Source organism: Sceloporus occidentalis, unplaced genomic scaffold (assembly GCF_023333645.1).
Source record: "Sceloporus occidentalis isolate IW3139 unplaced genomic scaffold, rSceOcc1.0.p SCAF_14, whole genome shotgun sequence".
Taxonomy (NCBI): domain Eukaryota; kingdom Metazoa; phylum Chordata; class Lepidosauria; order Squamata; family Phrynosomatidae; genus Sceloporus; species Sceloporus occidentalis.
The window spans coordinates 9,876,869-9,893,640 of NW_028316994.1; the positions used below are offsets into that span (position 1 = coordinate 9,876,869).

Sequence of the window (16,772 nt, forward strand, 5' to 3'; positions counted from 1 at the left end):
CCTGCTCTGCCAGAGCACAGCCCTGATCTCCCAGCCCCAGAGGAGGAGGCTCAGCCAGGTCCTAGTGCTGGTGGGATTCCTCTGGTGGTACAGCAGCCTAGTGGTGACTCTGGGGAGGAACCAGGCTTGGAGGTTCCCTCCCTCAGGCAGCGCAGGGCTGAAAGTGCTGGCAGACGTAGATCCCAGAGAATTGCTGTGAGGCAATTAGCTAACCAGCCTCACCTGGTATGGGGGAGGGCGTCCCCTATTTAGGAAGCAAAGAGATGCCAACTTAATGCCAGAATTTATTGCATGATCCTTTGGTGTGATTGCTGCTGGCACTGGCTTCGTGTATCCTGACTCCTTGTTGCCTTGACTTTGGAACAGACTGGACTCTTGTTACTTTCTGGCTGCCCTGACCCTGGACTGTACTCTTGTTACCTTCTGGCTGCTCTGACCCTGGACTCAACTGACTACGGTGATCTCTGTGTTTCTGATGTCGGCTTTCGGCTTGTTCTCTCTCTCACTCCTGGCAAGGTTTGTGGACTGTTTCAGCTGCTTGCTTTACTAATTACCATCCTTATCAGCGGTGTCTGTGTGTGCTGGCCACAGTCCAGGACACAACCTGCTGATTGTACTATTGACAGAACTAGTGTCTTAACCACTAAGCTACCAAATCCATAAGGGCTGGTAGTTCCAAACAAATCCTCCTCCAGAAGGGCACACAACATTGCTGAGTGATCTGACAGTTAAGGAGGGGGGAACAGAGGCTGGGAGGTGTGCACGTGGTGAGTGAGCATTTGAATGAACTAACCAACAAGCATGTGAGCAAGCAGCTAAATCAAGGAAAGGAGAGCGACTTTACCCACTGGTGTATACTGCCTTTTGTTTATATCTCTGTCCTCCCTTCCCCCTCGTTTCCTTCCTTTTGCCTTCTCCTCTTTCACTTGGTCAGAAGCCGTCCTCTAGATACCAACCACATTTTGAGTTCTCAGGTCTCTCTTTTCTCCCTGGGAACATACTTTGATGTTTCTCAGAGTCATCCCCATTCTCAGCATCTGGTCCTTCCCCTTCTGACACAGTGGTGGCTTGAATTTCAGCTTTGTCTCTTTTTCCTGGGGGCCCAGCAGAGTTGATGTCCTTTGTCTCACTTTTTTTGCTAGAGGATGGTGGGGTGCCCAGGGACAGAGACGCCTTTGCTTTCTTGTCACTGTCACTTGAAGTTGTAGAGCTTGGTGTCTCATCTTCGTTTCTGCTAACAGAGGGATCCAGATGCTTAGTTCTTCCTTTCCTGAGAGGCAGAAGAGGGTCTGGGTTCTTGACCTCACTTCCTGCCTCTGGCAAAGGCTCCAGGTTCTCTGATTTATTTTCTTCCAGCTCTAACACCAAGGTTGAGGTAGTATTCTTATTCTGAGCTACGTCTTTTATATTCTTGCTTCCTTTTTCTTCCCTCTTCAAAGAATCTTGGATAACAAAACTGCTTCTTGCCCTTGGTGGTGTCATATCAGCATCTGGGTTCTCACTTTCACATTGTTCCTCAGAGCGCACAGAAGAATCAGGATTTTGTATTTCACTTCCTTTGAAATCTGTATTTTTTATTTCACTTTTTGTGTCTTGGGACTGAGAAGTTTCTGTGATTCCTTTTGGTATTTTGGGAGTCTTAGCATCATTCTCTTCCACAACTGCAGTTTCTTTTCTAAAAGACGAAGAAGTAGTTGGGTCTTCAGTGTTGTTGCCTGTTCCTGGAACTGTTGCACTGGTGCCTGGGTTCTCAATTTCCATTCCTGTGTCTAAAGATACAGAAAGAACCAGATTTTCAATCTCTGTTCCTTTCTCCAGGTATAAGACAGCACCCAAGTTCCCAGGTCCACATCCCTTTCCCCAGAACAGAGCAGCAATATGAATGTCAGGTTCATTCCTGAAATTAAAAGGGCCTAGCCAAACAAGAATCAGATGAGAAAAAGAGGTACGTAAGCAGAAATTCACATTCTAGAGATTCTAAGTTGCCTTCTTGAAAACACATGCATTTCTTTCCTTTTACATTTGGAATATGTTTTAAAGTCTCTTTGCCCCAGGAATATCAAAGGTCCAATCCAGCTCGACAACAAAATGTTTGGGGGGGGGGGGACTAGAAGAAATTTGGACAAATTAAAAACTGAAAATCTGCTTTCACCTGGCTTTGTTTCTCTTCTGCCAGCGAATTTGTTCTCTTTACTTCATCTGCATCGCTGATGGCTGATAGCAATAGCAAGTACATTTCTATACCGCTTATCAGTGCACTTAAGCCCTCCCTAAGTTGTTTACAATGTGTAAGCTAATTGTCCCTAACGAGCTGGGTACTCATTTTAGCAACCTTGGAAAGATTCTAGGCTGAACCAACCCTGAGTCCCTGGCTGGTATTGAACTCACAACCTTGTGATTTGTGAGTGAGTGGCTGCAGTACAGGCATTTAACCACTGTGCCACCAGGGCTCTTAATCCCAGAGCACTCAAAAATGTGGTGGAGGGAGTCTCTTGGGAACATGATGAGATGGTGGATTTTTTTAATTAAAAAAATAAATTTTGACAGTTTATGTGCACTGTTGCTTTTGCATGATTGTCACTGGGGGTTTGGGGGTTTCGTCACTGCTCTGTGTGTTGTTTGCCTTCGTTTCAGATTTATGGCGAAACTAGAGCCACGCTATCACAGTTTTCTTGGCAAGGTTCTTCAGAGGGGGTTTACCATTGCCATTCTCTGAGGCTAAGATAGTGTGACTCCCCCTAAGGCGAACCTATCAGAGGGTTTTCTCATCAGGGTTTCTTCATAGAGGTTTGCCAGGTCTATCCTCCAAGGCTGACATGGAAGGAATCCCTCCAAGGCAAAGTTATCACAGAAGTTTCTTTGCAAGGGTTTTTCAGAGGGGCTTGTCATTGCCATCCTCCAAGGTGGTAGAGGGCATGATATCAATCTACACGCCAGTAGTCATTATTGCAGTTTGCACACATTACAATTCCTCTGTACTATACAACATGGGAATGCAGTTTAATGTTGAACTAGAGCGGGGAAAACTTCACCCAAACAGTGTGATGTAGCTGCGCATCATTTGATTGACATTTAAAAACAACAATCCGAGAACAATAGAAATGGCAGCTCCATTTTAAATTGATACAAATGTTAATGTGAACATCAACAGGCTTACATTGCCACAGAGAGATTCAATCAGGGCAAATGTAGTAGTGTGAACTTTGATTCGGTATTGCATCATTGAATCTCCCCGGATCTACTCGATACAAAAACGTGAGTGTGAATGGGCCCTTAATCTCAAATCTGGATCTAATCCTAGTCCCTTGTTTTATGGCTGTGCGGTTTTCCTTCCAGTTCCACTCCCTGAATTCTTCTCTCCCACATATAAAGCCTCTTTCCCCTTCTCCACTCAAAACTATCCCTCAGTTCCCCTGGCAGAATTGTAGTAGAGGAAGAGGTTTTTCACACCAGACTGAAGAGTTTATCACACCACCTCCATTGTAGTTGTGACTGCATTAATGAAGGGAAGTGCCTACATACTGTTTTGAGAGCACTCCCTATCCCATGTCCTTCCAATTGCTGGCCCCTCATGCTCTCTTCTGCCTGGACCCCTGCCTCCTTGCCGTATGCCCTACACAACATGCCTTGCCTTTGTGTGTGTGTATTTTGTTTTTGTTTTATATGCAATCCAGAATTATGCAAATGCAGTTTAACAAAAAAGAGACCCCTCCAAGACTATTCTGGAATAGTGAAGGGGAGGGAGGAGGTGAAGAGGAGAAGACACTGACACCACATAATTGTGCAAGTCCAGAACTGCTGCGGGAGTCACTTATTGCACTATTGGGGTCTTACTGACATGCTTTTCCATCAGTGCTTCAAATACAAGGCAACAATGAGAGGGGGATTGCTTTGTGGGTTAGGTATTGCCAAAGGTGTTACTATCAATCTTTTACAGCAATTTAAAAGCTGCATGTGATAAAGTCACAGGATTAACAAATGGTACTACTGTAATTAAAAAGACATAACAAAGGCAGAATTATTCACTAATGTCCATAATAATCCTTTTGCAGAATCACTCCTCAGATGTTGCAGACTGCGTTGCCAGATGTAACTTAAATTTTTAATGGGACTTAGAGGGCGTCCATTTAGCCCCGGCTCTACCACTAATGTGCAGACATCCTCCTGTCCCACCACTATGGCATCAAATGTGGGGACCTTCTAGATGCTTTCCTCATTTTAGTGAGAGACTTTATTCCTCTAATCTCTCCACCGGACACCGCCATGTTTGATTAACTGTTCCCATGTCTCAACTCTAGCTTCTTAATATTCCTTATGCAGTGTTCTCAGAGGCTCACAAATGATTATATTAAACATAAATTGAATATAATAACAAAGATTACTTGTTTAATATTGAGGAGGGAGCAAGCTTGTTTTCTGCTGCTCCAGAGAACAGGACCCGGAACAATGGATGCAAGCTGCCGGAAAAGAGATTCCACCTCAACATTAGGAAGAACTTCCTGACAGTAAGGGCTGTTCAACAGTGGAATACACTCCTTCCTCGGAGTGTAGTGGAGTCTCCTTCCTTGGAGATCTTTAAGCAGAGGCTGGATGGTAATCTGTCGGGGATGCTTTGATTTGGATTTCCTGCATGGCAGGGGGGTTGGACTGGATGGCCCTTGCGGTCTCTTCCAACTTTATGATTCTATGATTCTAATACATCTGATTCCTGACTGACACAAACTCTTACATCTCTTACTCTCTCACACATATCCTAACTAAGGACCTGAACAGACAGGCCAAAATAAAGCTGCTTCAGGACACTTTGGTAGTGTGCTGTTTAAATGATGCATGTCTCCTAAGAGGCCAGAAGCTGCACCAAAGCCACGCTTCAGTCCTAATGACTGGAGTGCAGCTTTGGTGCAGCTTCTGGACTCTTAAGATGTGTGTGTCATTTAAACAGCCTACCTCCAAAGTGACCTGAAACAGCTTTATTTTGGCCTGTCTGTTCGGGCCCTAACTCTGACCCTGATTCCAACTCATCTCTGTTTTGAACTCTCCTAATAACTCAAAACTACACAGCAGCCTTTTAAAAAAAATTCTCAAATATGCAGCAAATTAACACTTACTCCCAACCTTCCGTTCTTTCACGCCCACAACAGATCTTTACTTTATAACATACTCTACACATTTTATCCATAACTGTACTTTACCTTATCTAATAAACACAACAACATTCTCTATGGCCTGTTACAGACAGCCAAAATAAAGCTGCTTCAAGTCACAGTGGAGGTATGGTGTTTCAATGATGCATGCATCCTAAGAGTCCAGAAGCCACACCAAAGCCACGCTCCAGTCCTTAGGGCTGGAGCATGGCTTTGGTGCGACTTCTGGACTCTTAGGACTCATGCATCATTGAAACACCATACCTCCACTGTGACTCGAAGCAGCTTTATTTTGGCTGTCTGTAACAGGCCAAAGTTAAGTCCAGAACATTACAGGGACTGTCAGGGATGAAGGAATAAGGTTTGTTTTTAAATGTTCTTGAGACTTTAGAAGGATGCCAAGACTCACCTTCTCTTGAATACTGCCAAACCTGGCATGAACCTGGATGTACCATTGCTAACCATTTCAGGAACTGGTGGCAAGCTGTTTCTCCTTTCTTCTGTATAATGATCAGCAGTTTTCGACTTTTCTTCTTTGATTCCTCCTCTGACTTGTCTATGGACTCATATTCTTCCTCTGTGATGACACCTCTTACAGTTAGTTCATCTAAAACAATTTCTAGGTCCTCCTGAAGGATTTCTATTAATTGTTTTCTCTGCTTGGAAATAATCTCAGTATCAGATACCACTGAGTCCAGTGACCTATGGCAAAAATATTTTATTTTATAAATCAGATAACCAGAATGGAATGGATTATAGCTGGCAAGGATGTAAGGAACTGTTTAGATTGACAATCAATCCAGCACTATCATAATATTGGTGTTCAACTTGTGGATCAGCAGCCACAACTGAAACAAACCCTAACCTTATCATGGATAACAAGAGCAACTCCCAATTTTTCCTTTATTCTATTCCTCTCATGCCATCCTAGGGCATCCTACGTTGATTAAAAAAAATCAGCCTCACTTTGCAGTTTTCTGGTAGATAGTGACCACATAATGACCCTGCAATGACTCCATTAATGCCCCACACACAGACTCATCAATGTGACACTGGTATACCCAGACACCCATTTCCCCTAGTAAACTCACTTTGCTGCAATGAGGTGGTCCACATCTCTGGTCCTCTGAATTATTTTTACCACATAGCTGTATCTGCTCCACTTCCCTCCCCCCTTTCCCAGCATGCATCATCCTATCAACTAATAGCTGTTATTGTCTGTCTGTCAATCTAATGGATCCACTCTGATTGGATGCCTTGCACATCCAATCCCCTTTCCCTTTTCATGCCCAAGTGATCATCTGTAAGGGAGGGAACTTTAAATGTATAACATACATGCATGCACACACACCAGGAAAAATTAAATTTTATTTTATTCATCTTTTATTTATGAAAATGTTCAGCCATGATATCAACAGTGTATGTGTGTAGAGGAGCAGATTGTGTTATGCCATCCCTGTCCCTTCCTTCCCCCATCCGTCTTGTGTCAACATTTTTTTACTGCACTGAATATCTGTATGCAGATCTCTGCACTATTGTGCAAGTGAGAGAGAACCACTGAATGCACATTCCGTTCTTCCTTCCCTCGTCCAGATATTCACTTGAGTGGGAAAGGAATCAGAAGGAAGAAGAAGGGCACATGCGCGTGCTTGCTGCCTCATTCACTTGTTTGCTCACTCAGTCATTAATGCGGAGATCTGCTTACAGACCTCTAGTGTAGTAAACCTTTTCAGCATAGATTTTATTACATGCCTTCGTGCCCAAGTCAGAGGCATCCCATAACCGATCATGGCATCCTGTACCCGACCCAGACTTCTCCTGCACTTTGCAAAGAACGAAAAAGTCCCATCTCCTATGAGGTGGGTACAGTTCCCCCACACACAAACACACAATAAAATATGTGGTTACTTTCTTTTTAAAAATCTAGCAGATGAGCAGAATAAAGAAAAAGGAAAGAAAAAGTGAAAGAAGGAAAAAGGCAGCCACACGGTAAAAGAAAATATACATGTGGTACCTATGTTTCTGTTTGAGGCTAAAGGCATATATCCCAGACCTTGAAAGCATTTAGATTAATCTGAAAGATAGAGGCTTTTCAAGATCCAAGACAGGGATCTTTTTAGCCCTACAATGCAAGGTCCTATTAGTAGAGATGTTGGCAGTGAACATGGTACCCTTTACATTCAAATAACATGATTTCTGCAATCCTTTCAGGGCATTTTAACCTTCAGCGACTTTTTGTTGCACAGTATTGAAGAGTTTTGTACTTATTGTACAATAATCTGCACACAGGTGTAAAATTCACACGCTCAAATGTCATAGAGGCATATTCAGAGACACTTGAACACATAATCAAAATATTAAGGGGTTTCCATAAAACCATTACCTTTTATTAAGCCCATTCCTTCCACTTTCTTCTACATTGTCCGTATAGACCAGCAGTGTGCCACTTCTGGCCTATCAACCCTTGCCAGCCTTATCAGCATTGAGAAATCATGGAATTTGCAATGCCACAATATCTGCAGGGCTACATGTTCCCCAACTCTATTGTTGACTGTAGCCTCACTCCAACCAAATAGCAAGCTCTCATTCAAGTTTACTGTACCAATGCTGCTGATTTGTACTGGGAGGTTTAGAAATCTCACTAAACTCCAGGTAGTATAAAACTAGGTAATTAGAGTTCAAAAGTACTAGAGAGAGCCAGGCTGTTTTTTTCCTTGGCAACCTGGCAGCCCTCAAGAGATAAGATGCTGCCAAGTTGGACCAATGTGTGTAGGTTGTTCAATAGTGAGGTGGTTTTGCTGCCAAGCTTAAGTATACAGTTTAAGTGCAGACGTTACCCTTTGGTTGATGTTTCTGCTGAAATTCCTGAATCTGAATCCATGTTTGTTTCTTCTGATGTTTTTACAGGTGATGTCAACTCTGGTATGGTTTGAACACTCTGAAATTCATCAAGACACCTTGTGTCTCCTAAGGAAGATGTTGGTAGAAACTGAAAAAGTAAGCATGGTTAAGCAACTTTACAATGAATAGCGTGGTTCTTGTTTATGTGAGGGCTGTGTGTTGCCTGTAAATACATACAAATGAAATCCAATCTTTGAAATAATCAAAACTACACCGTCACTGTAAACTGTTCAGATTACATACATACACACACACATACACTTATAATTTATGCTGCTTCTAAAGACAGGTTTCAAAAGCATGCCTTTAAGATTTGCAGTAACAATTAACTAGAATATAATGTTTCCAGTGGATGTAATGCAATGTAATTTTTGTAAACATTTTATTATTTTGTCCTGGCCGTGTGCCGTAATAAATTATTTGTATTTTATATAGCAAGAATTAACAGTTCAAATCTGGTAAGTTCTATATGTGAGGAACACTGGAGATTGAAGGCTGACAGTGTCTGGGAGGATGAACATTTCCCAGACCTGACCTGACCTAGATAAAAATAATAATAATGCTGAAATGGTAAGGCTTTACTAATAAACATTCTACAGTGGAAAGGTCAGGAAGTGACCATACGGCCATGCTGAAGGAAAAGTCTGTTATAGGGTATGTATGTATGTGTGTGTATGTATATGTGTGTGTGTGTATATATATATATTCTAACCCACATCCTCATACATCTTAATATTGGCTACTGATAAGAATACTAGTTAGAACACCAGCAAGAACTGCAAGGAACAGTTTGAAAATAGTACTTGCTCATTCTTGGTGAGTTTTTATTATTGTCATGACCTTTTTAATGCTTTTTTTTACTGCTGCATAGTTTTGTAAGAGTTTTGTATAAAGTTGGTTTAACTGCTTTTTGGAGGCTAGAGTCTGAACTGCCAAGCCAGAGCCTATCCAGCATTGCATCATTAAATAAACATCTGTTTTCAGTCTATACAGTATGTATTCCCTGAAACCTGAAGAAGCAATTTCCACTGTGAAATTGGGTAGGTTAGGAAATCAAATACTGTCTGGAGCAGCAATACTTGTATGTGTTCTTCTGTTTGTTTTAAACTGCTCTCATGCTTAACTCTTATAAAGTTAGGTTTTTCAAGTCAGAATATCAACTCAATAACTGTTGCTAGTGCGTGGATCAATCTGGATTGGAATCATAGCAAGTGGTTAAACTGATCCCTTTTGGACACATACTTCTGAATATATGTTTATTTGAAAAATACATTTGTTAGCTACATCATTAAGGTGTAGCTTGAGTTCTAGTGTCGTACAAAAGGAGTATAAATGTGTGCATGTTAGTAGCATTGCTTAGAGAGACAATGGCGGGCAGGGCGGCAACCAGCAAGTCAGCTGCCTGCAGTGATCTTCACAACACATCCACTCTGGACTCCCAGAGGTGAGAAGAAAGCTAGCAAAGCCTACATACTTGCTCTGCTCCAAGTATGTACTTTGGAACAAATTTTACTCTCCTAATCACTCCATTTTCCATTAATTTCTGTTGTCAATTTTTATTTTCTGCTTTCTTTTACTTTTTTTTCTATTCTCTTCTTACATATACTCCATATATCTCCTCTATCTATTTATTTTCCTCCCACTTCTGCTTTCCCCACTTCCTTCCTTCCTTCCTTTCGCACACGCAAGTCCCCATTCTGTTCCCTTTCCCTTCTGTTCCTAATCTGAACAGTTCTCAAAAATTGCCTCCTGTGGGACGGATTAGGAACGGAAAGGAAGGCAAGAGAACGGAATGGGGAGTTGTGTGTGCGGCAAAATGCATCCCCCACTCGTTCTGCACTTGTTCCAGGGCCCTTTCGTTCGGTCCCCAATCCATCCCAGTGTGATAAACTCCCCAGAGTGCTGCAAAGCTGTCTGCTGTGTGGTTGGGCGGGCAGCATGATGCTGGTTTGGAGGCAGAGTCAGAGCATGCAGGGTCTAAATATCACGCCCAGATGCTACTCACAATCTGGCGCAAAGGGGAGGTCTATTTTGCCCCATAATCAGGACTGCAGTTTCTTCCTCAGACTGTCTCTTGGAACTTTGTCACACCAGCATGTTGTCCCACCACAATTGCACTAGTTTAGAATGGGAGCATACCGGTTTGGCGTAATTTCTTATCATAGTGGTAGCACTCTGGCAACCTATGGTTTCGTGATCTGTTTTCCACACTGCCAAACGCTGCCTTTAGGGAGGAAGTGGGGAGCCTGCAATCACTGTGGAACCAACTGCCTCCTGAAACTGGCTGCTGTGTGAAAGTACACACAGCAGCCAGCTTTAGGAAGTTGTTGGCAGCCATGATTACTGCTCCTCCCCCTCCCTCCTGAAGTGTGGGGCTGTTGTGTGCACATTCACACAGCAGCTCCACACTGCAGGAGGAAGTATCATAGAATCATAAAGTTGGAAGAGACTCCAAGGGCCATCCAGTTCAACCCCCCCTGCCATGCAGGAACTCACAATCAAAGGATTCCTGACAGATGGCCATCTAGCCTCTGTTTAAAAACCTCCAAAGAAGGAGACTCCAGCACTCTCTGAAGGAGTGTGTTCCACTGTTGAACAGCCCTTACTGCCAGGAGGTTCCTCCTAATGTTGATCTGGAATCTTTTTTCCTTTAGCTTGCATCCATTGTTCTGGGTCCTATTCTCTGGAGCAGCAGAAAACAAGCTTGCTCCATTTTCAATTTAATGCCTCTTCAAATACTTAAACAGGGCTATCATATTGCCTCTTAACCGTCTATTCTCCAGGCTAAACATGCCCAGCTCCCTAAGTTTCTCCTCATAGGGCAGTGATGGTGAACCGTTTAGAGACTGAATGCCCAAACATAAAGGTGTTCTGGCCCTGGGTGTTACCTAGACCATGGAGATGGGACTTCCACCTTCTAGGCACATGCCTGTTCCTCTTCTTCCCCCACCCTCCTGTCTCTCCATGTGCCCTCCAAAATGGCTTCACATGTCAGAGATGGCACAGTTGCCATAGGTTTGCCAATATGGTCATAGGGTATGGTTTCCAGACCCTTCACCATTTGAGTCACCCTCCTTTGGACACGCTCCAGCTTCTCAACATCGTGTTTGAATTGTGGTGCGCAAACAATTCCTTTTGTTGCAGAAAGGTGACAATTAACAAAGAGCTTGCAGGCACAGCACAGGAAATTAACATATTTAGGGGTAGCCATGTTGGCCATGCATAGGGTTGCCATAAGTCTGGACCTCCAAACCGGGACAAATGTAGGGCACATTTTTTAAAAATGGAGGACACACAGAAAAAATTGAGGGTTTTAAAAAAATGTTAATATGAATACATGTTTCTTAGGCATGATCAAAATGGAGGACATTTGGGCATTATTCCTAGACAGATGACAGAAATGTACTTTCTCTTTCTGGTCACCCTCCTCCCCCCATTCCAAACAGCACATTTGGGCATTGAACATGGCTTTACTTAACATGGCCTCTTGCATATTTCAGAGGCTTATTCCATAACCAAACTCTTTGGGTTTCATACTGAATATGTCAAGGTGGTTTAACAAGAAGTGGGTTTGCCCTCGGATTCAACTGTACTTCTCAGAAGTGTGTACACTCGGCCCTCGGGTTACGAAATTAATCCGTTCCGCCGCCATTTTCGTAACCCGGAAGGCTTCGTAAGCCGAGAAAGCCATAGGCGCTAATGGAGAAAAGCCGCGATTTGGTGCGAAATAGCGCCGAAAAGCACCAAAAGGTTATTCGTAACCCGGAATAACCTTCGTAACCCGGAAATATTTTTTATTTTTTTTTTCGTAACCCGGAAATTTCGTATCCCGGCGCATTCGTATCCCGGGGTAAGAGTGTACTTGGTCAAGGGACTTTGGTTTTTTTCCACTGTGCATGAGTTTGTAAAAATCAGAACAACTTACATTGGTCGTGCCTCAGAAGCTGGCTCATTTCATCATCATCACTATCCTCTTCCTCCTCCTCCTCTTCTTCCTCCTTGTCCTTCCTCCCTCCTTCCTCCCTCCCTCCCTCCTCCCTTCCTTCCTCCCTCCTTCCTCCCTCCCCCCTCCTCCTCCCTTCCTTCTTCCCTCCTTCCTCCCTTCCTCCCCTTTCCTCCTTCCTCCTTCTTTCCTCCCTCTTTCCTTCCTTCCTCCCTCCTCCTCCTCCCTTCCTTCTTCTCTCCTTCCTCCCTTCCTCCCTCCCTCCTTCCTCCTTCCTCCCTCCCTCCTCCTCCCTTCCTTCCTCCCTCCTTCCTCCCTCCTCCTCCTCTGCCTCCCAGCCCAGGCCCAAGCGGAGGAGGAGGTGGGTGGCTGCCTTGGCACGCTCCCCCCGCCCGCATGCCAAGGCAGGAGGCAGGCAGCCACCCACCTCCGCCTCCTCCTCTGCCTCCGCCGCCCGGACCCAAGGAAGTGCCCAGCGCGGAGGCGCGCCAGGCGGAGGAGGCAGTGGGTGGCTGCCTGCCAGTGCCTGCTGCCTTGGCGCGCGTGCGCGCGCACTGGAAACACCAAGCCAGGCAGGCACCTCTGCCTCCTCCTCCACTTGGGCCTGGGCTGGGAGGCAGAGGAGGAGGAGGAAGGAAGGAGGAAGGAGGGAGAAAGGAAGGGAGGCTTGGAACGGAGGAGGAGGAGAAGGAGGTGCGCCTCCTGCGCACGCCCGCGCCCCCCTCCCCACCTCCCTCCCCCCACGCACTGCCTCCTCCTTCGCTTCCGAACAGAGGAGGAGGAGGAGGTGGGTGGCACGGCCATGCGGGGAGGCAGGGGAAGGTGGGTTGGCGCCGCGTGGGCCCCAAACTGGGGGCTGGGGGCCAAACTGGACCAGGACCGGGCAGGGCCCCCCAAAAGCGGGTTTGTCACGGGGGCCGCCGGGTTATGGCATCCCTAGCCATGCAGCAAAATACAACAAAATTCATAAAAGAGAGATGCCTGTATTGGCCAACCTGAATGCATAAATTACACAAAGCTAGCTTTTGAAGCTCCACTGGCTCCTTCATCAGGCAGGAGAAGAAAAGTGATATTAGAGTCACAGGACTACATTCTGTATCAGTGACCCCAGGCGACCTGTCCCATCATCCCCTGACTGCTTCTTCACCCTGATGAAGGATGACAGCGTCCAGAGACCCACTGAGCATGTGCAAGGGTGCCGATTCGAATCGTTGAAGCCTCTGGTGTGGTAATGCAGATGTGCACTCACCACACTTTGCTTGAATCCGCATCACTTGAGTTGCCTGGAATTGAACTGACTCCGCTTCCCCCTCGATTCGGAAGGGCAACAGGAAGGCAACCAGGTGTGGTAAAGCATCACGTTTTAATGTGAATTTGCATTGCTAGATAGGAGTGACTCTGGATTTGGTGTGAAAAAACATCACGTTCCGCGTTGCTGGATCAGGAGTGACTGTGGATCTGAGCTGCAAACCCCTCACATATGATAAGGCCCATTGTTTCTGATCAGCGTTGCCAATTTCTGGGGAATTCCCCAGAATCCGGGGAATTTAATTAATTTCTTTCCAGGGATTTTGACAGAATATTCTAGTAAATATTGGGGAATTCTGGGGGATTTTGGTAAAACATTTTGGGGAATATCTTCAAGGCTAAGAGAGATCTCAATGCAGAGGCCACTTTCCTTGGCCATGTAGGGACTAGGAGCTTGTCTACATGATTAAAATACTCCTCATTCTAAGCGAACAGGATGTGATCCTGCCACACACAATTTGGAGATGTCCGGGCTTTTTGTGGAGTCCCCCTGAAAAACTTCACACATGCTCAGCAGAAAAAGGCTTTGCAGTTTTTACCAGAGTATCTGCAAGGATGCACAATATCAAATCCATTTGCTTCACACTGATTCAGAAGGTTGTGCATTTTTGGCAGAAGGAGGATAAATAAATGTGAATAGATGCAAATTTGCGCAGGAAAGTGAAGACAGTTAAACACTGATGCAAATATGTGAAAATCTACAGCAATTTACATAATACATTTATGTGTAGACTAGCCCTAAGACAAAAGACAGTAAAATTTAAACTTCATTAGCAACAATAAAATACCTTACATTGGCATCCAAGTTATGTCTGCCCTTTTTGAAGCCACAGTCCCCCTTCTAAGCCAGAAAACACTGAATTTCTCCAGAAGTCTATGTATTGCTACATTTGGAAAAACATTTTAAGTGTTGTGTAGGTAAAACATGTCAATTACAGTGAAATGAAAAGTTTACCTTTGTTGGAAGAAAAACCTCAAAAAATTACAGTTCCCTCTTGTTTAGGACTCCCCTGTTGAACTGCTTGCAGGCAACAGGATTGTTGAATCCTAAACAGGTTTTGTTCACACAAGATCACTTGTGGGCACACCGCAACAACCCTATGTCATTTCGTACAAATGATTCATTAGCATTTCCTTTTTAATGCACCTATATCTGTACATTTATAGATGTGGTGTCTTTCTTCCCCTCCATCACAGACCACAGATTGAGGGTATCATTAATTAAAAAAATTGTTCCATCACACAATTAAGAACTTGAAAAAAATTCCTGCTGGGGTAGCACTGTCTCTCTAGTTCATCAGCCCCCCCCCCCCAACAATGTCTGGACAGAGGTCTCTAAATCAACAATTTGGACTCAACAGGACTCAAAATCAACAATTGCCTTTCATTCAGCGATAGAGTTTGTTTTCTGCACCTGCTAAATTACCTTTGAACTTTTGTTTAGCTTAAACAAAATCTTAATACAAACATGCACAAACTGTACACTTGTCCCTTAACATTTGCTGGGGTTAGGAGCACAGGACCTCCATGAATGCAGAGAAATTGGAAATAACAAAAACACTATATTTTTGACTGAGAACACCTGTCTAGGAATTTCTAGTATGGCGTTTGGTTAAAATTGACCATAGAGATGTGCTGGAGGACCTAGATATTCCTAGAGAGAACATATTAATCAAATCCGTGAATAATCAAATCTGCAAAAGTCAAAGCCACAAATGTGGAGGGACAAGTATAGTTACAGTGTAGAGAGTTCCTGAAATAAGAATGTCTCATAAAAATTATTAACAGCAATCCTAAATCAGAGTATTAATGTAAAATGTACATATTATTTATATCAGCTCTTAAGGGTGTGAGGAGGACTTACCTTCTGCTCCCTGTGAGAGCAGGAGACAGACGTGTCTAAGTGTAAAACTGTGGCTTGTGCTATCCTTAAATATACAAATGAAAGTGAAAGAGAAACCAGAATTTTGTGGTGCTTTTTTAATCTTGATGAACACATTGCATAAGTTGCTTTTCTTTGTTTCTGAGACAGGCTGCCAAGGTCAATTTCCAATTTTCTCTTGCACTGGGTCATGACCAGTAACCAGAACATATTGGGGTTGTGCTGGCAAAGGGATAGGCTAACAGGAACAGGCTTCATGACTTTCAGCCATCTTGATTATTTTGGACAGTCATTTTTTTCAACTGTGAATCAGTGGAACGTTCCAACGTATTCCTTCACTGTGTGGCATTGTTTCAGAGCAATAACTTGCTTTTCACAGAGCTCTCATCCCCATAGTCTTCATAATTGCCTTCTCTAAAGGCATCTTTCTGCTCTTTTACAGCTTTGTCATTCAAATCTCAGTGTGGGCAGCTACCCATCTAGGGCTGATACAGTACCCATACACCAAGACTTAATTTTAGGGGTCTGTTGAAAAATAAGTCTCAGCATTTTGAGATCTGGAGAAGTAGTCCCTAGGAGTGGGAGGGCAGGTCTGCTGCCCAAGGAAGGGATATGAGGCAGCTCCTGGATAGATGATGAAATGGCATGAACCACCGTTGCCTGGGCCAGTGCAGCATGGTGAGAATTGTGTCAGATCTGTCTCTGGAGAACTTCACCACTACCTTCACCAGTAGCAGAACGGGAAGAAGTAGACTGTCGGACCATGTGAGAAAAAAGCCATCTCAAAGATCCCTGTCCTCTCCCTGCCCTGGAGCAGAAGCAAAGACACTTCATGTTCACTGGATATGCAAAAAGATCAATATGAGGTGTTCCCTTTTTGGAAGTGATGAGACAATAGGCTTCCTCAGAGAATACACATGCTAAAGAACTCAGGTGCAGCAGAAGGACTTCTAGCACAATCTCTGTATCTGCAGGTATACCACTAAAGAATGAATGTGCCTCCTGAAACACCAGTTCCACAGAATAGTCAGGTTGAGCAGAAATGGTGAGTACAAGCATCCCTGTTTGTTTACATAACAACAGCAGTTGCATTGTTGGATGCTACTTGCACAACTTTGCTCCTCAGTTTGCTCTTGAACTCCTGGAAAGCCTTGATGATCACAAGCAGTTCCAAGGTGTTGATATGTATTCTTGATTTATGCTTAGTGAATAATGTTAACCCTCCCAACCCAAAGAGTATTTTGGAATGCACCCCTTTTCATTACTCCCTATAAGGGACACCGAATCTACCCCAATAGAGCAGAGCAGGATAGGAGAGGTCAGAGCAAAACAAGGAAAGAGAAAGTGCAGGTCAGGTGAAATAACCCACTAATCCCAGCTATATTTAAGGAATAACACTCCTTCTCCTTCACCCCACTATATCCCCTCCTCCCCGAATCAAGACATAGTCATAGAAAGAAATGGAAGGAAAGCAAATGATTTATTGGAAGTCAGCCTCTCTGCTTACAAAACAGTTTTTGAACTCTTGAGGTCAGATAGGTTTTGGCTTTCAGCCTTGCTTTTGACATTCCCTCACCTAACAAGGGTTTCTTAA

The 16,772-nt window shown here is 44.0% G+C and overlaps 1 protein-coding gene across 1 annotated transcript; it reads right to left on the minus strand.

Annotated features, from left to right (window-relative positions):
- Positions 1-851: 851 nt before the first annotated feature.
- On the minus strand, positions 852-15,201 carry LOC149303852 (uncharacterized). Its single transcript, XM_089480977.1, has 4 exons — positions 15,161-15,201; positions 7,982-8,133; positions 5,554-5,846; positions 852-1,769 (listed from the first exon to the last, which is right to left on the minus strand). The coding sequence occupies exons 2-4, from the start codon at positions 8,023-8,025 to the stop codon at positions 931-933; spliced, it is 1,176 nt and encodes a 391-aa protein (XP_089337103.1). The 5' UTR covers positions 8,026-8,133; positions 15,161-15,201; the 3' UTR covers positions 852-930.
- Positions 15,202-16,772: the final 1,571 nt, after the last annotated feature.

What these genes read in the sequence shown, in the direction of transcription:
- LOC149303852 (XM_089480977.1), bottom strand. Translation starts at nt 8,025, where the DNA reads ATGGATTCAGATTCAGGAATTTCAGCAGAAACATCAACCAAAGG. An exon ending in GCAGAAACATCAACCAAAGG is followed by an intron (nt 5,847 to 7,981) that starts GTAACGTCTGCA and finishes TTTTTGCCATAG; the next exon opens with GTCACTGGACTCAGTGGTAT. An exon ending in TTGGCAGTATTCAAGAGAAG is followed by an intron (nt 1,770 to 5,553) that starts GTGAGTCTTGGC and finishes CTGTATCTTTAG; the next exon opens with ACACAGGAATGGAAATTGAG.